The 24279-nt window shown below is 45.7% G+C and overlaps 2 protein-coding genes across 7 annotated transcripts in view; both read left to right on the plus strand.

Moving 5' to 3' along the window:
- Window positions 1-13015, plus strand: part of LOC309397198 (adhesion G-protein coupled receptor G1-like) — a 71638-nt gene extending 58623 nt beyond the window's left edge. For 4 of the 5 annotated variants that reach the window (XM_081963023.1, XM_081963022.1, XM_081963024.1 and 1 more), the window contains 7 exons: window positions 2047-2092; window positions 2387-2490; window positions 2727-2845; window positions 5490-5758; window positions 7768-7876; window positions 9841-10109; window positions 12633-13015. In XM_081963023.1, coding sequence (XP_081819149.1) covers window positions 2047-2092; window positions 2387-2490; window positions 2727-2845; window positions 5490-5758; window positions 7768-7876; window positions 9841-10109; window positions 12633-12748 — 1032 coding nt within the window. In that variant the 3' untranslated portion in view covers window positions 12749-13015. Of the gene's footprint in view, window positions 1-2041; window positions 2093-2386; window positions 2491-2726; window positions 2846-5489; window positions 5759-7767; window positions 7877-9840; window positions 10110-12632 lie in introns of all 5 variants that reach the window. The other variant, XM_081963026.1, reaches the window with a different exon arrangement.
- A 5732-nt stretch (window positions 13016-18747) lies between these two features.
- Window positions 18748-24279, plus strand: part of LOC309397202 (adhesion G-protein coupled receptor G1-like) — a 42088-nt gene continuing 36556 nt past the window's right edge. The window contains exon 1 of one of the 2 annotated variants that reach the window (XM_081963035.1): window positions 18748-19205. The gene's annotated coding sequence lies outside the window, so the exon portion shown is untranslated. Of the gene's footprint in view, window positions 19206-19944; window positions 20074-24279 lie in introns of those variants that run through there. The other variant, XM_081963036.1, reaches the window with a different exon arrangement.

Raw genomic sequence — 24279 nt, forward strand, 5'->3', positions numbered from 1 at the left:
CCCTCCCCACCCCACTAACCTGCTTTCCAGCTCTGTTCTCCTGTGCAGGGCAACAAAAAAAAACCCAGCCAATCCGATCAGCTGAGACTTGGGAGGCAGAGAATAGATGGGGGCAGGGCCAGCCAGAAGTGGTATTTGCCAGTTCTCCGAACTACTCAAAATTTCTGCTACTGGTTCGCCAGAACCATTCAGAACCGGCTGAATACCTCCTCTGCCCAGCAGTGTGCTTCAGCTGTTAAAAAGCCACTGCAGTTCTGAGCTGCATCAACGGAGAGATAGTTTCAAGATCATGAGAAGTGATGGTACCATTTTATACCGTATTAGTGAGGATGCAATTGGAATACTGCATCCAGTTTCGGCCACCCTGATCCCCAAAAAGGATGTTGAGACTCTAGAAAGGGTCCAGAGAAGAGCAATACAAATGATAAAGAGGTCAGCGGGCTAAATTGCCTGATGAACAGTTGAGGGAACTAGTTGCTTAATCGATAATAAAATAGATGTTTAATCTATTGAAAAGAAGAATTAGGAGGGACATGATAGACATCTTCCGGTACTTGAAGAGCTATCACAGAAAAGATGGGATTGACTTTATCTCCAAAACACCAGAAGGTTGGACAAGATGTAATTGGTGGAAACGTAGTAAGGAGAGATCCAGTCTAGAAGTAAGGAGAAATTTCCTGACAGTGACAATTAATGAGTGAAACAGCTTGCCTCCTGTGGATGCTCCATGCTGGAAGTTTTGATGTTGTTTTTTTTAAAAAAAGACTGGGCAGCCATTTGTCTGGGACGGTATAGGATTTGACAAGCAGGGGGTTGGACTAGAAGATCTCCAAGGTCCCTTCCAACCCTTGTGATTCAATACAAACTGTTCAGTTCAGAAACACAAAGAGAGAACTTTGTTTTCCTGACTGCGGGTGGAGTTGCTTGATAGAAATGCTCATAGAAAGCATTTCTTACACAATAGTGCGCCGTAGAATTACACCTGATATTTAGCATAGTTTTCCCCACCTGTATATTCTGGGATGTTGTTCACAACACAATGCAAATCAAAAGGCTATTCTTTAAATTCGTTCAGCCCTTGGGAAATTGCTTCCTTTGTAATAAATATGTAATATACAGCTCAAAATAAAACAGTGCACCACTCCCAGGGAAACAACATGCAAATATGTGCTTACAAGTAGAAGACTTTTCTAAGCAGGGGGGTGCCCTGGGGTCTCTGCTGGCAAAACCATCTCTTTGCTCTTTGTGAAGGAATGTTGGGGGTTGGGGGGGAAACCTTATTATTTCTGCAAGGATGATGTTGCACATATATCTTCCATTCCTCTCAGTGCAAGGACCAGTCATCGTAAAAGGCCCATTTTTCAGCTCCATCCTAACTTTGAAGGTTTGCAAACTGAATAGTTATAATTCAAGGCCAATCTGTGTGGGATCGCAGGTACGCTTGTCACCTGCATGCAAAAAGAATTTAAGAGACCAAGTCCCCTTCAGACATGGGCCTGTTCCCAGCCACGGCGGTTAGAGGGTTAGTTAGAGACGGTGATGTAGCTATCGTTTGTTTAGATTGGTTTGGCTCCGTGGCTGCTGTTTATGTTTTATATTGTGTTGTTGTCTTGTGGTGAATTCTTCTAAACCACCCAGGGTCATTTGATAGCTTCCAAAAGGAATTGAACAATTGCTTTAGACAAATAGGGCTCCGAAGAGAAAAAGAGATAAATCATCACTTTTCCCTGTGGCTGTTTTCCTTGCGCCATGTGCTGTGTTCACTCTTTGAGTGGTGCGGTGGCTTAGAGATGCAGCTCTCGCCTCACACTCGGGAAGCTGTGAGTTCAATCCTAGGTAGAGGCAGATAGTTCTCTCTCTGGGCACGCTGAAAATATATCTGCTGGAAAAAACCTCCGCATTGGCGACAGGAAGGGCATCTGGCCAGTAAACATTCAGCTCCATTCAGTTGCTCAGAACTCCAGCCTGGAAGGGATTTACGGGGTCATTAAAAGAGGATGATGATGATGTGCTGTGTTCACTATTTGGATTTTGGTTTTATTTCAGAGGAATTTGACTCCCACATGCGTGTTCTGGGACGCAGTCTCCAAGGGTAAGTGTCTAAAAAAGTTGTGAAAGTGAAGTTTTGAAAGGCTGCTTTCTCCCTCGGTGGTTTCTGCATTTGTTCATTTGTGAACAAGGCAGCTGCCGTTAAAGATTAGGCACCAGATAATACGATATATGGTGCAATAGTTAAGATTAGAAACGAGGAGATTGTGAGTTCTAGTCCTGACCTCTGAGACACCAGCAGAGAAAGGGGGAGGAGTCAAGTGGGGAATGAGTCTGGAATCCCCACATGGACGCAAGAAGGTGAATAGTTTGTGAAATCAAATCTTTTTGATTTTAGCCAGCCACCCGGGCAAGTGGAACACATCAGGGTGTGAAGTGGTGCATGGAGAACATCAAATAACATGCCTCTGTGACCATCTCACCTTCTTTGCAGTACTCATGGTGAGTATCTTGCAGAGCAGGGTTGGGAAAATAAATGGGGGCCCTTCCAGATATTGCAGAACGTCTACAACAACGGACAATCCAAAGGGATTTAGTCACTGATTTGTGTTGTTATTTGACACCGTCTGGCGGATCTCGGTCCTGAGCTCCTCTGTAGAGTCACTGAAAGACTTCTTGTGATCTTTTCTCACCTCTCCCGCTTTCTAAACCACTTCCTTCTTTTCTTCCTTCTGCAGGTGTCATCTCCAGACATAGACCACATCCACTATGAGTACCTGTCTCTTGTGACTTACGTCGGCTGCATCATTTCAGCTCTAGCTTCGTTCTTCACCATCTTCTTTTTCCTTTGTTCAAAGTAGGTGGGGGTGGGGGTGGGGAATTCATGCAACCTATCAATGGGAAAGGGACACCCTGGACAGAGGTTTGTGGGAGTTGGGTGTGCATTGGAAGGATAGGTGTTGGGTGTGCATTGGAAGGATAGGTGTTGGGTGTGCATTGGAAGGATAGGTGTTTTCTGAGATGGATGGAGGTCAATGACCTGTGGCAGTCCGGTCTTTTGGACTTCAGCTTCCATGAGCCCAACCAGCACGGCCAACAGCAGTGGATTATGAGAATGGACTGCAGGGCATCTGTAGGGAAGCAGGCTAGACAACCCAGGGATCAGCTCTTAGGGATTAAGCCCTTTTCTACAACAGGTTGTAAGAATTTTCATGGCTGCAGCTTGGAGTCTCCTAGAGCCAAGAAGAGACGTACGATGCTCTTTGGACTTCAGTTTCCATGAGCCTCAACCAACATGGCCAACAGCATGTCAGAACTCCAGGCAGAACATCTGGGGGGAGACTGTGAGACCTGGCCCAAACTTGGTCGCGTAGGAGAGAACCACTCTCGACTCCATTTGTAGAGAAAAAAAAATTCTTGAACTAAAAGCAATGCAAAGCCAGAATTAAAGTTTGACTGTGAAAATCCCCAGGTCCGTGATGGCGAGCACAGGTGCCAGAGGTGGCATGCAGAGCCATTTTAGGCCGTTTTCAGGCTGTTTTCCAGGCTGTTTTTGGCCCTGAAAACATTCTGAGAATGGCCCAGAAAATGACCACAACCAGCCAAAAACTAGGCATGCGCATGCTACCCATCTGTTCTTTGGTTTTCCAGTGCACGGACATGTACATACATACACACACGTTTCAGTTTGGGCACTCGGCGCCAAAAAGGTTCACCATCACTGCCCTAGGTTAACTTCCCCCTTCCTCAAGCCAGCCTCCCTTCCACCTCCCCATTGTCCAGTCACATTTAGAGGAGATGTTTCGGTAATAGTCCCTGTCGTGGTGAGTTGGGTAGATAGGTGCTGCATTCCATTCCCAGGACCACGGCCTTGAGAGGTCTCCAGACGCCACAACTATCGCTTCTGATTTCCCGTGTCTTGCTTGAAGTCCCTTCCCTAACTCCTCTCCCACCGGCTCCTGCCCCCAATAACGGAGGGCAAATTGGCATCTCAGTGAAGCGTAGAAGTGAGAGAAGGATGGCATCTCTAACAGAGGCAGGGTAGATAACTCAGGGATCAATTTGTTGGAAGAAATATCCATCTAGTTCAATTCCAAGTTGAGAGAAAGACGCTGGAAACATGAAGGCTGATTGGAAAGATGGTTTAATGATGAAGCAGAAATACATGAGTTCTGGGTAGCTGAACACATGGAATTGAGAGTGGGGGGGTATTTATACCTTCTCTTGGGCTTTGCACTTGAGCTTCCTGTTCCTGTGCAAGAACGTGTATTCTATTGGCTGTTGTCAGGCTCCCATGTGGCCATGTACAAATCCTAGGAGTATGTCTGAGATAAGTTTGGTTGAAGTTTGAGAGTGATGCAATGGAGGGGCCTGTGCTCTGAAAGGGTCTTGGGTAATTCCTACTGTGGCTGAATGGCTTTGCCCTGAAGGATAACCCATCATCCTGGAGCTGAAGGTCTTTTGTTTTGTAGCTAGGCTGGTCCAGTCCTTCTTTTTTTATTATAAAAAAGTTTTTATTTTTAGACAAACATAAAATAAAGACATAAACACACACAAAATAAAAACCCTTCTCCAATTACTTACAGTGTGTCGATTGGCTACAAAGAGAATGGCCCATAGAACATCTGGAGGGAAGCAGGTTAGATACCGTATTTTTCGGAGTATAAGACTCTCTAAAGTATAAGACGCACCTAGCTTTTGGGAAGGAAAATAAGGGGGGGAAATCTGCTTCTGCCTCCCAGCAATTTGCCTCCTTGCAACAAACAGCAAACAGTACAGACAATATTCACTGTTTGTAGTGTTACACTTCAGACTACACTTGTACAGATGCTGTTCAAATTGATGTGCTTTCTAGAGTTATAGTTGTTCTCTGCTATTTAAAAGAAGATACAATAGCACTGGGCCTCTCCAGATCAAGCATTTATTTTAAAAAGCTTCTTCATTTTGTTAAGCTGTCTAGAACAATAATAAAGCAGTCTTTAAAAAATAAGTCTAATAATTTCAACATTCTATAGGCATTTATAGTTATTGACTTACCTCCTTGCAGCAAACAGCCTGATTAGCACAAGAAAAAAAAATCTGCCTCTGCCTCCCAGCAATTTGCCTTGTGGAGCAAACAGCAAGTTTTACTATCAGTTTAAGCAAGCGCCTCTTGATCATCAGCTGTTTCAGGCTGCAGGGATTGCTATAGCCTATTGCAGCCTCTGCAAGCCCCCTTTTCCCCGTTTGCTGCAAGGTGGTAAATTGTTGGGAGGCAGAGGCCAAGGAGTGGGGGACAGTGGGTGGGTGGGGGTACATTCAGTGTATAAGAGGCACCCAAATTTTCACCATCTTTTAGGGGAGAAAAAGGTGCGTCTTATATTCCAAAAAATACGGTAACTCAGGGATCAGGTCTTGGGGATCAAACCCTTTCCTACAACAAGTGCTAAAATTTCCCATGGCTGCAGCTGTGAGCTTCGTACAGCCAAGAAAAGAAGCATGATGCTCTTTTTTCTCCACAGGAAGAAGCAGAGAGACCACATTGTCTATGTCCACATGAATCTCCTCTGGGCCATCTTTCTTCTCGACATGGGCTTCCTCATCGCGGTGCCTCTGGCTCCTACCGGAGGGGACACAGCTTGCAAAGCTGGTGGGATGTTCCTGCACTTTGCCATGCTTGCGTGCTTGACTTGGATGGCCATTGAGGGCTACAGTCTCTACCGGCTGGTGGTCGAAGTCTTCAACTCCTATGTCAAACACTTGCTCCTCAAGCTCTGCGTGGTGGGCTGGGGTGAGTGGCAGAAGCTTTGGGGAGGAAACCTCTAGTCATCTAGAACCTCAGAGCCAGCTCTTTAGAAAAGCGAAGCGAGGCAGGCAGTGAGAGGAAGAAGGTGGTCACGGCCACAAAAGACTGATGCAAAACTTCCATTCAGACCAGCTTCTGCTGTGACTTCAGGAAGTGGCTTTAGATGAGCTGCGTTCTCACAGCTAACCTCCGGGATGTAGGCACAGAAGAAAAAAGGGCCATATCATGTCTGCCTTTAAATCAGGGGTCTCCAACCGTGGGCAACTTTAAGACTTGTGGACTTCAACTTCCAGAGTTCCTCGAGGTTGGAGACCCTGGATTTAAATGGAGGGCATCGTGTTTGATTGTAATGTATTAGACATTTTTCAATTTTGGGGGGGACTTGATCCCGAAGGTGTTTTTTTCAAGAGGCAACTGGACTTTCTTGTTTTTCTTTGAAGATGCTTCTCAGAGCTGAAGAAGCTTCTTGGATGAGAAGCGAAACGTCGTCAAAGGAAAACCAGAAAGTTGCTGTAGCCTCTTGGGGAAAAAAAGAAGCACCTTTGGGACAATCATGGATGACCTGAGAATCTCCATGGACATCTTGGACTTCACATTCTTAAGAAAACGTTATGCTTTTTAAAATCTCTTCCCTTATTGTCCGAACGGATCTCTCTTTTTGGATGAACAGGTTAGATTACATAGCATCATTTAATCAGTCTTTTTAATTTTTTTAAAAAAGCATTTTTTAAAATTCAAATTTGCTCACCAGGAAAGCTGTCCTCGGAGTCTGTTTTTATTTTGCTAGAATAAAACAGCTCTCCGCCAACAGTTGTCCTCCGTGATTCTGATTACCTTGCAAATTTCACTTGGCTCTCGTTTTAGGTTCTCCCGTTCCTTTCTCAATTGGGCATTTCTTTTTTTTTTTTTGTAATAATTTTTTTTTGTCTTTTTATCACATATTACAATCTTTATATCAACAGTTTGTACAATGTTACATCGTCGTATCTGTGTATGTTTTCCTCTCTTTACCATATATTACAATCCTTATGTCATCTTATCTATACATTTTTATGATATTTAACATATTTACCTACTTTTATATACAGTTCTATGTTTATTTATGTATATTGTTTTCGGCTTAATTGTTTTTCTTATTATCCAACCATTCATACCACTTATTCCAAATTTCGTAGTATTCCGATTCTTCTTTGTCCTTTAATTTTAGGGTTAATTTGTCCATCTCTGCACAATCCAAGGTTTTTTTTATCACTAATTCGTCTGGCGGTGTATTATTTTGCTTCCAGCATTGGGCAAAGGCAATTCTAGCTATAGTTAATATATGTGTTAGTAGATATTTAATTTTTTTTTGTGTAGTTCCCTTTATTTATTCCTAGTAAAAAGATTTCGGGTTTATACTTTATTTGTTCCCCCGTAATTTCTTGTGCCCACTTCCAGATTCTTTTCCAATATTTTTGCGATTCCGGGCAGGTCCACCACATGTGGTAGTAGGTCCCTTGTTCTTTTTTACATTTCCAACATATCGGTTTCAGTGTTGGGTACATTTTTGCCAATCTTGTTTATTTCTTTATTCAGTGCGTCTCTTGGGAAGAGAGGAGGAGGGAAATATACACTGGAGCAGTGGTGGGTTCCGGGCGGTACGGACTGGTACGGCCGTACCGGTAGTTAGCCGGTGGCTCGTTTGGCCCACCCGCCTGCCCATGTTCCACAGCTGTTTATAACGCGACCGGCCAATTGCGCACCCGCGCACAGCATGCGGGGGTGCCTGCGTGACCTCTGCCAAGCAGCTGGGTGTCGCAGGGCGGTGGCATGTGCATGCATGCGCAGTGCACATGCCCGACTAGGATGCCTGGCCCCGTGCACAGCATACCGGCGGCGATAGAATCCGGAACCCACTGGACAGTATGGAAATAGTTTAAATCCATGGGAAACGTAAAGCTTTCTGATTGAGCAACTGTGGAAGAAGCACTAATGTCGGTTGTTCTCCTCTGCAGGTCTTCCCATATTAATCGTGTGTCTCATTTTCGTGATTGACCAATCGCACTACGGCCCTTCCTCTTTTAAGATCTACCAGGCTACGGGTGAATACACCAATTCAACCATGTAAGTTCTTGGCGCGTAGGGAAAGAGCGACCCCTACTGTCCATTCAGAAAAATGCATTTCTCCTTGAGGATTCAAAGCCCTAGAAGCGTGACGGCGAACTTATGGCACATGTGCCACAGGTGGCACGCGGAGCCATTTCTTAGGGCACGCGGGGCGTTGCCCTGTCAGCTCCAGCTGGACCATGAGAATGGACAGCTGATTTCAGCCTTCATTTTTGGCCATTTTTCACCCTCCCGTAGGGCAGTTTTTCTCCCTCCGGAGGCTTCCCTGAAGCCTCCAGAGGGAGAAAAACTGCCTTACGGGCAACCCAGAAGTTTGGGAATGCACATGACACTCCTGCGCTCCCCTGTTATTGGTACGCAACGGCAAAAAGGCTAGCCATCACTGCACTTGAACCATGATGGTGAACCTATGACCCACATGCCCGAAGTGGCGCCAGGAGCCATGTCACTGGCACACGTGGTGTTGCCCGTTCCTCTTCCACGTTTCTGCCCCCCATACGCACACGACGATCAGCTGGCTGATGTGGTTGCAGCAATGCCAGTAACCAGAAGCATTGGTCTTCCATTTTCTGGTGTGAGCATGCGCGCCAGCCAGCTGTGCGCATGCGCAGTAGTAACTGGAAGACTTGCCTGGTGACGCGCATGTGCGTGCCGGAACACAGAAGTACATTTTCCCGCACACGCATGCCCCCTGCGCAACTCTTATTTTTAGCTTCTGCGCATGTGCTGCAGATACGAAACCAGCAGTAGTAACTGCCAGAACCCACCAGAGGGAAAGTGGCCTCCAATGGGGGAAAAAAGGTCTTTATCCTTTAAATTCAGTACAGTATTGCTAACTCTAGAATTAAAGTCCCCAGAAATAATTAAAGCTTGTGTTGATGTAACATGTCAACTAAAGACTCTTCCAGGTTATCCCACTTTACCTGTTGTCTGGGTGGCCTCTGTTCCCACAGATTCCCATTCTCTCTTTTAGGTTTTGAGTTTAATATTTGAATTTCACCTATATCATAATTTCCTAGATTAATTTCTTCTAATCTCACACCATGATCGTGCTCCATTTCTGGCTGGCTGGCTGGCTGACTGGCTGGCTGGCTGACTGGCAGGATGGATGGATGGATGGATGGATGGATGGATGGATGGATGGATGGATGGATGGATGGATAACGTGGATAGATACATGGATGGATAGAAAGATGGATGGATGGATAACATGGATTGATGGATGGATAGATGGATAGATTGATGGATAACATGGATGGATAGAAAGATGGATGGATGGATGACATGGATAGATACATGGATAGATGGATGGATGGATGGATAGAAAGATGGAAGAATGGATGGATGGATGGATAACATGGATAGATACATGGATAGATGGATGGATGGATAGATGGATGGATGGATGGATGGATGGATGGATGGATGGATGGATGGATAACATGGATAGATACATGGATCGATGGATGGATGGACGGATGGATGCTCCATCACTGTACTTTTTCAAGGAAAGATTGGATAACAGTTGTCCAGGATAGTCTATGCCCTTGGACAGTAGATTGGACTAGAAGACCTCCAAGGTCCCTTCCAGTCCTGGGATCCTAGATTCTATCAAGATGTATTGTGACTAGGCTCATTAAATCCCTGCTTAGCATGGCCCATCTTTCGGTCCCTTGTGGCTCATTATAAAATCACCTGTAGCCAGGTATTGCGATAACATCATTTCCATCAACCCAGTTTCTTGGAGGGTATCGGGGCATGACAGAGGCCACAAAGAGGGTGGGATGCATTACATTCATGATTGGCACCTGGAAATTACTCTTTTTTCAGTCAGCTTAAGGAAAATTTCCCAGCCTATTTGAATGCTCATATTCCAGTTTTCATGCATCTTCCGGCTAATTAAATAATACCTAGACTTAACCATTCTGTGTTTTTCTCTTCTTCTTCTTCTCCTCCTCCAGCTGTTGGATTACCAAAAAGGAGATCAACAATTTCCTGAATTTGGGCTATTTAAGCCTGGTGCTCTTCTTCAACAGCATCATGCTGGCCACCATGGTGTATGAGATTCTCAGGCTGAGACACCGAGAGCATCACTGGGAATATGCGGTGATGCTCCTGGGCCTGAGCTGTGTCCTGGGCATCCCTTGGGGGCTGGTGTTCTTGGCGTTCGCTTCCGGGACCTTTAAGTTGGTGGCCGTCTATCTTTTCACCATCATCAACTCTCTCCAAGGTCAGTGAGTATTCCTGCTCCCCTTAGTCTTGAGATCTGTCACTTTGCCAGATTTTGTCCCCTGGATTTTCACGGAACACAAGAGAGAGATGCATTTTGGCTCTGTGACTTCCTCTTCTCAAGTCAATCCGAGTTTGTGAAAGTGATGGTCCTTCTCTTCACTAGAGTAGCCAGGCCCAGTTCCTGCAACCGTTCTTCATATGTTTTATTCTCCAGTCCCATAATCATCCTGGTTGCTCTTCTCTGGACTCTTTCTAGACTCTAGAACAGTGATGGCTAACAGCAAGCGACCCCCGACCTGTGCATGCACATGTGACCCCTAAACTGCACATGCGCAAGTGACACAACCCCCCCTGCACACGTGGGGGGGGGACTGTCGCCCTCCCCAGGCTCTGGAGGCTTTCTGCTTGGGAGAGGTCGTTTTAACCCTCTCTAGACTTCAGGAAATTCTCCAGAACCTGGGCAGGGTGAAAAACAGGTCCAACGGGCCCACTGGAAGTTTGGAAACGAACTTCTGGTGGGCCTGTTGGGCCTGTTTTTTGCCCTCTCAAGCCTCTGGAGGCTTTCCTGAAGCCTAGGGAGGGTGAAAAGGGTCTCCCTCAACCCTCTGTATGGAGCACACCTGCGCGTGAGAGCTGAGGGCTGCCGAGGGCTACTGTGTTAGCAAATATTGCTCACCGTGCCACCTGTGGCATGTGTTCCATAGGTTCACCATCACAGCTCTAGAATCTAGAGTCTCAACATCTTTTCTATAGTGTGGTGACCAATGCCAAGAATGTGATTCAACTCTAAATTCCAGCCCTTCCACACCATTGACCATCCACAACAGACAGATCTGATGGTGAAAAGACTGCTGCGTGGAAACCAAATAGCCATAACAATAGCGCTTAGACTTATATACCATTTTACAGTGCTTTATAGGCCTCTCTAAGCAGTTTACAGAGTCAGCCTCTTTGCCCCCAACAATCTGGGTCCTCATTTTACCAACCTCGGAAGGATGGAAGGCTGCGTCAACCTTGAGCCTGGTGGGATTTGAACTATTGGCAGTGGGCAGAGTTAGCCTGCAATACTGCATTCTAACAGGAAGGTAGGAAGGTAGGAAGGAAGGAAGGAAGGAAGGAAGGAAGGAAGATAGCAATAGCACTTAGACTTTTATATACAGCTTCACAGTGCTTTCCAGCCCTCTCTAAGCGGTTTATAGAGTCAGCCTATTTGTCCCCAAACAATCTGGGTCCTCATTTTACCCACCTCGGAAGGACAGAAGGCTGAGTCAACCTTGAGCCTGGTGAGATTCAATCTGCCAAATTGCAGGCAGCCGGCAGTCAGCAGAAGTAGCCTGCAGTACTGCACTCTAACCACTGCGCCACCCTGGCTTAAAGTTAGGAAACCTATACAAAAATGTTGCTGAGACCATAGAAAGAGTGCAGAGAAGACCAGCAAAGATGGATTATCAGACTGGAGGTTAAAACATATGAAGGACAGTTGAAGGGACTGAGCATGTCTAATCTAATGAAGACAAGGGCCAGGGCAGGGGTGGGTTCCTGCCAGTTCTAAGCTCTTCTATAGAAGAAGTTCCACAAATCTACAGTGCCGTTTAGAACCGGTTCCAGCTCCCTCCCCCCGCCCGTCCCCACATCATCAAGATGAAGAGCGAGAGGAGGAATTCTGGGAGTTGAAGTCCACAAGTCTTAAAGCTATCAAGTTTGAACACCCCTGGGGCTTTTTTTCCTAAAGGGTTACAGGTGCAAGGGTCTTGTAACTTGACAGCTTTAAGACTTGCACACTTCAATGCCAGAGTTTCTGAGCCAACATTTTGGTTGCTAAGCAAGAGCGTTGTTAAGTGAGTTCCACTACATTTTACAAGTTGGCCACTCCCACCTGGTCACATGGCCTCAAGCCACTCCCACACAAAGCAGGCCACACCTACAGAAGAGGTTCTAAAAAAAATTGAAACCCACCACTGGCTAGGGGTGACTTGATAAGTCTTCCGATATTCTTCCACAAAGAAGAGGGTTCAACCTACCATTCAAAGCACCTAAAGGAACAATGGATGGAAACTAATGAAGGAAAGAAGCAACCTAGAACTAAGAAGAAATTTCTTGATAGCCAGGACAATTAATCTGTGGAACGTCTTGCCTACAGAAGTTGTGGGTGCTTGATCAACGGAGGCTTTAAAGAAGAGAATAGATAGCCACTTGTCTGGAATGTTATATGGTCTCTATTCTTTGTCTATTGTCTACTTTTATTATAAGGGTTCGAGTAATAAAAACTTGTACATCTGATTACATTTCCACCTATTTTCATGTGTAGGGAAGTTCCTTTCTGACATGCTTTCTCAGATTGCATTTCTGCCCTGGACTCAAATTCCTTTTATCTATCTATTGCCCTGGCTGCAGCTCTTCCTCCTTTCCTCAAGGTCCTTCCTACAGTACTACATTACACTGCAGTTTGATTCATGTGTCCAAATTCCTCGCTCCCTTCCAGGAACTGCTTAACATCTGTGATCTTCTCCTGTTTCTCCAGGCTTCTTCATCTTCCTTTGGTACTTGGCCAAAGTGCTGCAATCTCGCAGGTCGAAATCCATGCACTGCTCGACTTCCAACAGCTTGAAGCTCCAATCCAGCAGCACCAGCATCTGACTTTCTCCTGGCCGGGAGGACTTTGGGTGTGAAACGTTTATGGGAGGATCTTCTTGGAAACTCAGACAAAGAATTCTTGGGTGGATTTGGGTGACTTCGTACCTCTGGGTAGCTTAGAGACCACACTGATCTGTTTTCCTTCAATATTTGTATGACTCTTCTTTTCTAATGTAAATATTACTATTTTTTAAATTCCTCTGGTGTAAAAAGTTTATGAGAGTACATTGAAATTTAAACTATGTATATTAAAGACAAATTTTATTCGTGCGGATGTGATTACATCTGGATAAATATAGCTCAAAACACTAGTTGTTTGTGTTCTGTGCCAGGCTGGTTGTTTGGGACCGTAAGAGGCCTGGGACTAAGCCTGTCCCACCCTGTTCTTGGGAGCCCCCCCCCCCTTTCAGCAAACCTCCCACTAGTAAAAATGCAGTTGAGTGTTCAGAAAAGTAATGTTGTGGCCTCTCAGCTGCCGACTCCAGCAGCCGAATTTGAGGCAGAGTAGGAGGCGAAGTGGGAGTCAGAGGTCAGCATCAGGGCAACCTGTGAGCTCCGAAGGGGGAAGAGGGAATGGACCTGGCAGAGAGAGAGAGAGAGGGAGAGAGAGAGAGGGGTGGTGGTGGTGAAGGCTGGGCTGTCTGTCAGCCCTCAGATGGAGAGTCAACACCCCCAGGTCTGGAGGTGGCTGATGAAGAAGAGGAGGAACAGTGCCAAGGGTCCAGTGCCTGACATGTGGATGCACAGTAGGCAAAGGAGAGGAGAGCAGTGGAAATCCATGGACCGGTCCTGGGGAAGGAAGAGTCACCGCTGTTAGTGAGGCCCCACCCTAGCTCTGGGATAAAAGGCAGGGGGTGGTGATGAATAGATGTGGTAGAGGAGAGGAGAGCAGTGGAAATCTATGGGCCGGTCCTTGGGACAGAAGAGCCACCGCTGCTAGTGAAGCTCCACTCTAGCGCTGGGGATAAAAGGCAGGGGGTGGAGATGAAGATGTGCCAGACAACTATTCATCTCCCTGCCGGAGGGACTTGTTAGCCTGCGGTGAGAGAGAAACTTTTTGCCGGGGCTGCCGCCGCTCCCAATAAAGAAATCATTCATTTAATTACAGAGGGTTTGTTGTGTTTGGGAAGCTGGGTCAGAACAAGTAAGCTCCTGCACGTAGGCAGGAAAACCCAATTTCCTGATTGTAAGAGCAATTAATCAGTGGAAAAACTTGTGGGGTGCTCCATCACTGGAGGTTTTCAAGAAAAGATTGGACTACCATTTGTCCAGGATGGTAGAAGGACTCTTGCCTTGGGCAAGGGGTTAGACTACAAGACCTCCAGGGTCCCTTCCGGCTCTCGAATTCTATGAACTGACCCTCTGCCTTTCCTCTTTTCTTCTGGGGCCCGTTCACAAAACAATACAGCAATTTTCTTTTCAATGTTTACCAAAGAAATGTTGATGCAAGAGAAGACCACAAATGATCCTCCTCCTTTGTCTCTTGGATAAAATACACACACACACAAAAACATGAAATGAAGATAGTGTCTGGGTCTCACACATGGTCCAGAAGGGCAACGGTCATCATTCATTTAGCTATTTATTGTCAGGCCTGGGGGAGCAGTGGCTAGAATGCAGTATTGGAGGCTAAATCTGCCCACAGTCTGAAGTTCAATCCTGACTGGTTGACTCTGCCTTCCATCCTTCTGAGATCGATAAAAAGAGGACCCAGATTGTTGGTTGGCTAGATGCTGACTCTATAAACCACCCAGAAGTGCTGGAAAGCTGATCAACTGAAGAGCAGCAATAAATAAAGACTAATCTTGGACACATGGCAAAGGTGGTGCATCCTCTGTTGTTGTTAGTTGCGAAGTCGTGTCTGACCCATCACGACCCAGTAGACAACATTCCTCCAGGCCTTCCTGTCCTCTACCATCCTCTGGAATCCATTTAAGCTCACGCCAGCTGCTTCGGTGACTCCATCCAGCCACATCATTCTCTGCCATCCCCTTCTTCTTTTGCTCTCCATCGTTCCCAGCATGAGGCTCTTCTCCAGGGAGTCCTTCCTTCTCATCAGGTGGCCAAAGAATTTGAGTTTCCTCTTCAGGATCTGGCCTTCTAAAGAGCAGTCAGAGTTGATCTCCTCTAGGACTGACCGGTTGGATGGCCTTGCAGTCCAAGGGACTCGCAGGAGTCTTCTCCAGCACCAGAGTTCAAAGGCCTCCATTCTTTGGCACTCAGCCTTCCTTATGGTCCAACCTTCACCGCTATCCATTGCAACTGGGAAAACCATCGCCTTGACTATACGCCCTTTTGTTGGCAGGGTGATGTCTCTGCTTTTTAGTCTGCTGCCTAGATTTGCCTCTAGAGGGCGTTAAAAGACCACCCAATGCAAATTGGCCACTGTTAAAAGAACACTCAATGCAGATTGAGTGTTTACTAGGGACATTCAAAGACAAACCTATTTTAAAGTCGTCTACGGACACCACTGGATGGAATTGGAAGCAGGATTGAGAGAGTAAGGTGCTAGAAAACAACAACAACTTTGCTCCAGGGTTCAAAACAGTTTCCCCAAGTCGCTCGCTGTATGTCTTAATTGAGAAAAAGAGAGAAGAAATGTGGCATTGGGCAACAGAGAAATTGTCCTCTCTTTTGCAAATGAACTGCTCCGGCAGTCCCTAGTAGAGTTAATCTTTGACTACATTTCAGCCCAAACTTTCTATTGCTAAGTGAGAGAGTTGTTGAGAGAGTTTGCCCACTATTTTAAGACGTTTCTTGCCACAGTTATTAAATGAATCACTGCAGTTATTAAGTGAGTCACACGATTGTTAAATGAATCTGGCTTCCCCATGGACTTGTCAGAAGGGCACAAAAGGGGATCCCGTAACCCCAGGATACTCCAACTGTCATAAATATGAGTCAGCAGCCAAGCGTTTTAATTTGGATCACATGACCATGGGGATGGTGCAAAAGTAACTATGAAAAATGGTCATAAGTCACGAACCATCACTAAGTGAATGGTTTTTAAGTCGAGGACTACCTTCAATGTAATCAGGCAGGACTCCTCTTTTAAAAAGAGACTAGACTGAAGACAGCCACTTATCTGAAATTGTATAGGTTCTCTTCTGCTTGAGCAGGAGGCTGAACTAGAAGACCTCCAAGGTCCCTTCCAGCTCATTCATTCTAAGTGGTGTTCACAACTGATCCTGATCAGTTCGCAGGGCAAATGTATCCATCCCAGGCCTGATGGAAACCCTCCTTCAAACAGACCACAATTCCAGGCCTGTCTAATTTTCCATGCAGTCATAATGCTGCCAACACCACAGAAGGAGATTGGCACTGCCACATTTTGCAACCTCTGCTTTCCAGTTCTGGACTTCTGCATGGGTTCCCATCCCAAACCTCAACCTTAGCCTGGGAAGCCAGACAGGGCCAGTCAGCTGATACAAGCAGGGAAATCCCGCAATCGGTTTCACTTAGCTTTTGAAACTGACGAGACAGGGCTGCCAAAGTATTCTTTTCCAGTTAAGAAGCTCGGGTGGCATTCAGTGCTCCCGGCGTTGGTTGAATTTAGTACAGCATCATTGCTGTTCCTTTATTTTTATTAGTTTAGAGCTGTGGGTGGCGCAGGGGTTAGAATGCAGCATTGTAGGCAAACTCTTCCCACTGCCAGCAGTTCGATCCTGAACTGCTCCAGGTCGACTCAGCCTTCCATCCCTCCGAGGTGTGTAAAATGAGGACCCAGATTGTTGGGGGCAAGAGACTGACTCTGTAAACCGCTTAGAGAGGGCTGTAAAGCACTGGAAAGCGGTATATAAGTCTTAAGTGCTATTGCTATTGCTTTATCTGTCGGTCTATATATCTATCTCTGGCGCTAAATGGCACTGCTCACTGCCAGGAATTCGATCCTGACCAGCTCAAGGTTGGCTCAGCCTTCCATCCTTCCGAGGTGTGTAAAATGAGGAGCCAGATTGTTGGGGGCAATAGGCTGACTCTGTAAACTGCTTAGAGAGGACCGCAAAGCACTCTGTGAAGCAGTAAGTAAGTATAAGTGCTATTACTATTGCCCTTCCATCCTTCCTTCCATCCATCCATCCATCCATCCATGATGGGCAGTAGCTAGAATGCAGTATTGCAGGCTGACTCTGCCCACTGCCAGGAGTTCGATCTTGACTGGCTTAAGGTTGACTCACCCTTCTGTCCTTCCAAGATGGGTAAAATGAGGACCCAGGTTGTTGGGGGCAAGATAATTCTGTAAACCGCTTAGAGAGGGCTGGAAAGCACTGGAAAGCAGTATATAAGTCTAAGCGCTATTGCTATTATAATATAAAATACAAAAATACAGAATGAAATAGTAGGAAAATAAGGGAGAGAGAAGGGAAGGCAAAAGTAGAGGGGAAAAAAGAAAAAAGAAAGAAAAGGCATTCCAACTCCCTTTGGTGCAGTAGAATAAGAGAACAGCATCAAACCTCAACTTTTTACTTTTACATAGTAGTATAAAGTAGCAATTTCTACAACAACAAATCTTTACAAATTTAGTAAAACCCAAAATTAAAGTTTCAGGTTTTTTTTCACCTCAAGCAGAAAGTCCAGGAGTGGTTTCCAAGTAGAAAGAAAAGTAACTGTGTTTTTCCACCCTTTAATTAAAGCAACAAATTTTGCCATCGCTACTAACTACATCAACTTTTGCAGACATTCATCCATTGTGGGGATCGAAGTGGCCTTCCATTTTTGTGCAGAAAGCAATCTTGCTGCCATCAACATATATAACATCAAAGGGCAGCATAATTTGGACAAATATGAACAGAATTGGAAAGGACCTTGTAGGTCATCTAGTCCAAGCAGGGGACCCTGGCCTACACCATTTCTGACAGAGGGCAGTCCAGTCTCTTCTTGAAAGCCTCCAGTGATGAAGCTCCCACAACTTCCGAAGGCAACATCTGTTCCATTGGCTGATTGTTCTCACTGTCAAGAAATTCCTCCTTACTTCCAGGTTGAATCTCTCCTTGATCAGTTTCCATCCATTGTTCCTTGTTTGGCCTTCAGGTGCTTTGGAAAATAGCTTCACCCCCTCCTCTCTGTGGCAGCCCCTCAAATACTAGAAGACTGCTATCCTGCCTCCCCTGGTCCTTCTCTTCACTAGACTAGCCATGCCCAGTTCCTGCAACCGTTCATCATATGTTTTAATCTCCAGTCCTTTGATCATCTTGTTGTTGAACTGGATAACGCTCTGAGCTTTCAAATATATTAGGAGAAAATCTATGGCGGGGTTTAGCGCTCCCAGGATAAGGGGGCATGCAGAGCTCCGACGGTGTTTCTTCCCAGGGGAAAGAAAACGTTGAATGATTCTATGTTGACAGAATAACAAGTAACAGAGTTGGGAGGGACCTTGTAGGTCATCTAGTCCAGCCCCCTGCTTAGGCAGGAAATCCTATACAGGTAGTCCTTGACTTACAACAGTTCATTTAGTGACCATTCAAAGATACAACTGCACTGAAAACGTGAGTTATTCACCCTTATGACCATTTCAGCATGTGATCAACATTCAGATGCTGGGCGACTGACTCATAGTTATGACGGTTGCAGTGTCCCAGGGTCATGTGATCCTCTTTTGCGACTTTCTGACAAGCAAAGTCCATGGGGAAATCAGATTCACTTAACAACCATGTCCCTAATGTAACTGCGGTGATTTACTTAATAAGTATGATGTAAGGTCATAAAATGGGGCAAAACTCACTTAACAACCATTTTACTTATCAACAGAAATTTGAGGGGGGGGACTCAATTGAGGTCGTAAATCGAGGACTACCTGTACCATTTCAGACATCCAATCTCTTCTTTAAAAACTTCCCCAACTTCTGGAGGCAAGTCGTTCCGCAGACGAATTGTTCTTATTCTATAGGCTAAGAAGAGCTTTGCTGACAACGAGATTTTATCCTCCAAGGTCATCGCCCTCAGAAAAGACCCTTCGGCGTTCTTCTCGTTCGTGGGTGATTTTTTTATTCTTGCCCAAGCCAAAAACGGGAAGGAAGGAAAGAAGGGAGGAAAGAAGAGGAAGGAGCGAAGGGAGATGAGCCTCAAACACGAAGCGACGGCCGGGCGAGCCGCGTCAAAGTGTCTGCTGGTTTGCAACTGCGGGGGAGGCCGACACCCACAAACTTTCGGCATCCCCAGGTCCAAGACGCGCGCATCTCGGAGGCTCTTTTCCTCCCGCCCCGATCCTGAGCCTCACTCCCCGCACGTCCCGCCACGGAGGACCAGATTCCACTCGCGGGAAGGGGAGGCGAAGGCGCCGACTCTCCCACGCCTCCGACAGCTGCTCCCCCTCCCCGTGACCGTCTCCACGAAAGGAAAGCCCCGCCTGGATCCGCGCAAATCAAACCCCCGCTGATCGTCGCCTGAGTTCTTAGCTGGCGCCGGGAAAGAGGGCAGCGCAGTAGAGGAAAGCGCGCGGGGGCCGGCAGAGGAAAAGCTGCAGGTAAGCGGCGGCGGGACTCCCCGCCTCAAAGTTGCGACTATCCCACCTGGGCGCTCCCAGGACGCGGCTGCCCTGGAGGAGGGGGACTCAGCTGAGCCCGAAGCGAGGGTCTGGGGCCTCTTTTCTTGCATGGTGGGGGACAGAAGCGGGTTTGCAATAGGCTGCTTTGCCTGGGGGGATTTGGGGGTCCCTATGATTCGTGGCCTTCCCTCCGGACCCCCGGAGTCCAGAATAACAGAGTTGGAAGGGAGGTAGAGGTAGAATGAATGAGCTGGAAGGGACCTTGGAGGTCTTCTAGTCCAGCCCCCTGCTCAAGTAGGAGACCCTATCCAATTAGAGACAAGTGACTTCTGGTGGCAAGCTGTTCCACTGGTTAATTGTCCTCCCTGCTAAGAAGTTTCTCCTTAATTCCAGGTTGCTTCTCTCTTTGATCAGTTTCCAACCATTGTTTCTTGTCCTGCCCTCGGGTGATTTGGATAATAACTTGACAATAATAAATAATAATTTGACCCCTCTCTTCTTTGTGGCAGCCCCACAACTACTGGGAGATTGTTATCATGTCACCCTTAGTTCTTCTTTTCTTTAGACTAGTCAAACCCAAATCCTGCAGCCGTTCTTCATATGTTTTTGTCTCCAGGCCTTTGATCAACTTCTCTGAACTTTTTCCAAAGTCTCAACATCTTTTTTGTAGTATGGTGACCCAAATTGGTTGTGATATTCCAGGTGGGGTCTTACTGGGGTTTTATAAAGCAGCACTAAGACTTCAGGTCTTCTAGTCAACTCCTTGCACAAACAGGACTCATTCTGGACAGATGGCTGTCCCATCTCTTAAAAATTTCCACTGTTGGAGCGTTCACAACTACTGAACGTAAGTCATTACATTGGTTAATTCTTCTCCTTAATTTTCAGTTAAGAAATGTCTCCTTAGTTCTAGGTTGGCTTGGCTCTCTCCTTAACAAGCTTCCATCCATTGCTTCTTGTCCTGCCTTCTGGTGCTTTGAAAAATAAATTGACCCCCTCTTCTTTGGGGCAGCTCCTCAAATACTGCAAAACTGTTATCATGTCTCCCCTGCTCTTTACTAGGCGAGCTATGCTCAATTCCTCAACCATTCTTCATCTGTTTTAGCCTCTGCCCCCTAATCATCTTTGTTGTTCTTCTCTGCACTCTTTCCAGAGTCTCAACATCTGTTCTATATCGTGGCGACCAAAACTGGATGCAATATATTCCATTATTTAGGGTATAGGTTCTCCTGCTTGAGCAGGGGGTTGGACTAGAAGACCTCCAAGGTCCCTTCCAACTCTGTTATTCTTGCCATGTCACTTGGCTTGCTGGTTCACATCCGGTTTGCAACAGGAAGCTATTTTGAGATGTCTTTTTTCAAGAATCAATTGTTTGGTGTTTCTCACACTGGGTTTGTGGAAGGGAAAGCTAATATGGGAGCAAACGGCTCTGCGGCTGAGTGCTAAATTTCATTCTGTTTCATTCTGTTAGGCTGTTTTCCTACAAAGTCTCTGGAGTCTGGGGAGGGCGAAAAAAGCACGCCAAAAGCACTGGGTTCGTGCGCATAGCATTATGGGTATGGCACGCCTGCGCATGACTTCCCCTGCGTTCCCCCCCGCTTTTGGCACACGAGCCAAAAAAGGTTTGCCCTCACTGTCCTATACCATTCCAGGCAAGTGTCTGTCCAGTCTCTTCTTAAAAGCTTCCCGTGATGGAGCACCTACAATTTCTTTGCTTTTTTTAAAAAAAGAAATATTTTATTGAATAAACATTAAAACAATGGACACAGAGGGGCCTTTCTGGCTTTGTCACTTCCATGCCTATTTTAACAGAACAACCAATACAGTTTCTACTTATCGTACATAGCTACTTTGATCTTATTAACCTATCCCTTATCCTCCTTTATCTATTTATCTATGCATTATCCAGTTCCAATTTTACAATCCTCAAAATATTCTCTTCCGACGCCGAGCACCTACAACTTCTGAAGGCAAAGCTGTTCCACTGGTTGATTGTTCTCACTGTTAGGAATTTCCTCCCTGGTTCTGGGTTGCTTCTCTCCTTGGTTAGTTTCCATCCATTGTTTCTGGCCTTGCCTTCTGGTGCTTTGGAAAATAAGTTGACCTCCCTATTCTTTGTGGCAGCCGCTCAAAGGAGAAGGGGTCAAGCTATTTTCTCTTGAGCTCTTTATGCCTTCTATGGAATCTTCCGAGATATTGAAGTCAGACTGACTGGCCTGTTGTTTTCAAAATCTTCCTTTCTTTCTGTTTGAAGTTAGGGATAGTTCTTTTCCAGCCATTTGACATTTCTCTGGTTCTCCAGGATTTTTCAAAGGCGTGATAGCTTAGCCAGACCATCGCTCATTTCCTTAAGAGCCTTAGGATGCAGTTCATCTGATACAGGAGGTTAAACTTGTGTCAGGGTTCCAAATAGCATCCAAAAGTAAATCAGAGTCTGAGGCAAAGGATTCCTCAAAGTTCCAATTTATGAAGAGAGCCATGTTGGCACATCTGGGAAAACCCGAATCTGAAAGCTTCCCGGTTTTCCCTACCCAGTTGGAAGTTCAAGATCTTGCATCCTCACACCCACAAGTCCACCCCATGGTCCAATCTCCCACTGCCATGCTGGCAGTTCCACCCATCCAGTTCTGGCCAGGTGAAGAGGTGCAAAGACAAAGGATGACCTTGGCTTTCTAGAAAGACTTTTGTTATGGCTACATAGCATCTAACTCTGTCTAATCCCCCCTCCCATTTTCCCACAATAGAAAATGAATAGTAGAATAATAGAAAGTGTGGTGGGCCAAAGATCCAAAAGGAATATGGCTGCAAGCCTCATAACTTATTTTCTTCAAGGACTCAACTGCCCTTAAGTTTTCCAATGAAAACTTGTTCTTCATTTTAAAAGATGGCATGGAAAAAGATTCAGAAGATGGTTATGTAAGTCCTGCATCCTCTCCAGATCACAGGAAGGTATTGGAAAGAAAGTAAACCAGTCTCTATATTAATGTAAACAGCAACTTATTGGTTCTAAATTTAACATAGTTCAGTTACTGGCATTCTTACAAATCCCTCTCTTTTTCCCTCAAGTAATCTTGCTCAACACAAGATTAGTGGAAAAGGAATTTCTTTTGATGTAGGCAGCTGTCAAACAGTTTGACGATTGCCTGGTTTTTTTTCTTAAGGATGCTTTGAAGATTCTTTAAAGGATGTTTTTAAGATACTTCATATGCCCCCATTTAAATGGTTGTGCTGTTCGCAGGAGGAGTGAAAATGTAATTCTGCCAAAAGACTACAAAGTTAAATTTTGGTTTTTTAAGAAATAATATAGGAAAAAGGTAAAGGAAAGGTTACAAATTTTGGCAGTTGCATGTGCGGCAGGAGTCCCCTCCCTCCATACTCATAAAATGCAATTACAAAAAATTCAATACTAGATAACAATATATAGTCAGCATGTAAATTCAGTTAATAATTTCGATCAATTTATATCAAGTGGATTTTCTTACTCATTTTTGTGATCTGAGTTTTCTTGGTATTGCCCCTTCTCCCCCCGCCAGCAGAGCTCCGGCCCCTCCCGTGTCCTGCATGTCTGTTGTAGGATCATCTGATTTATCTAGGAGTACTTTATTTTTTTCCATAAAGGCCTGCGCCTCTATGGGTGTATTAATTCTAACTCTTGTGTCCTCCCAGAATATTAGCATACCTTCAGGCATCAACCATCTGAACCACACCCCCTTCTGGTATAGTTTCTTCGCTAATTGCGAATAGCTTTTTCTTTTCTCCCTCACTTTCTTGGGGATCTGTTTCAGGATGGTTATTTCCCTATCTTGGTATTTCAAAGCTTGCCCCCTTTGGGCACTCAGAATTTCGTCTCTTGTGGTTTTTCTGAGAAATTTAATGTGTACCTCCCTGGGTACGTTGTGTGTTCTAGCATAGGCTGAGTTCACTCTATAAACCAAATCTAATTCCCACCCCATCTGTTGTTTCTCTTTCTGAATGTATTCAGCCAAAATACTTGTCATGACGTCCCTTATATCTTCATCATCTGTCTCCACCACATTTTGAAATCTAAGGTAAAAGGACATTCTCTCAAATTCTATTTTCATCTGTTGGGTGTCAAGCTCTTACTACAAAGTTAAATTTTGTGGCTGTTGATTTAAAAAGAAGAAATGTTTGGTTCAGGGCAGTTTCCAGAATTAGGAAAAAAACTGGCACGAACCTTTATAGAATCTGACTAAAAGGGAGCTCCAGTCTTGTCTTAACCATGAAAGGCAGCTGGATCTCTTCGGGCTGGTCCTTCTTGCTCAACCCAGCCTACCTCACAAGGCTGTTGTGGGGAAAATAGGAAGGAAGCCCTATTGTCTTTGTTGGTTGCCTTGAGTTAAAATAATAAAGGCAGGGAATGAATGAGTGAATGAATGCGTGAACAAATGAATGAATGAAGAATGAAGTAGATTCTGGTTGCCCTGTGCAGAGGGTTGGATTTGATAGTCTCAAGGACCCAGTGTTGTGGCCCGCCAGCGGCCAGTGGAGCTGGTAGCAGACTCGGACAGTGAGGAAGTGGGGGAGGAACCTGGAATCTGGGGAAGGCTCAGCTGAGGGCTCTGTGTCGGAGGCAGAGTTGGGGCCAGGGCCGTCTGACAGTTATCAACTGCCTTCGGAGTCGGAGATCAGTGGGGCAGAAGAACTGCTGGAGCCTGTTCCCAATGTGCACATGCACAGAGTTGTAAGGAGAAAGGAACAGCTAAGGAACAAGGGCCGACTCGGGAGTAAAGGCACAGGTGGATGGTGAATGGCCCCTCCCATAAGGAATAAAAGAGGAGCGAAAGGGGAGGGGAGTTCGCAGGAGATAATTAGTTCGCTTAATTAGTGTGAAGGTTTGTTTGTGACTCTCAGAGACTCCTTGCCAAGTATATTCTTGTATAGCATTGTGTGGCCTGGCAGCTCTCCAAGCCTGATAAGGTCTGTGGTTGTCAATTCACCCTTGAAAGACTGTTTGCTGGGACTTTGCTGGATGTGAAGGAGAGGAATCCACATTAGCTTAAGAAAAAGAAGTTTTGTCAGGACAAGGAGTCTG

This window comes from Natrix helvetica (genome assembly GCF_964273705.1).
Source record: "Natrix helvetica genome assembly, chromosome: 10".
NCBI classification, from domain to species: domain Eukaryota; kingdom Metazoa; phylum Chordata; class Lepidosauria; order Squamata; family Natricidae; genus Natrix; species Natrix helvetica.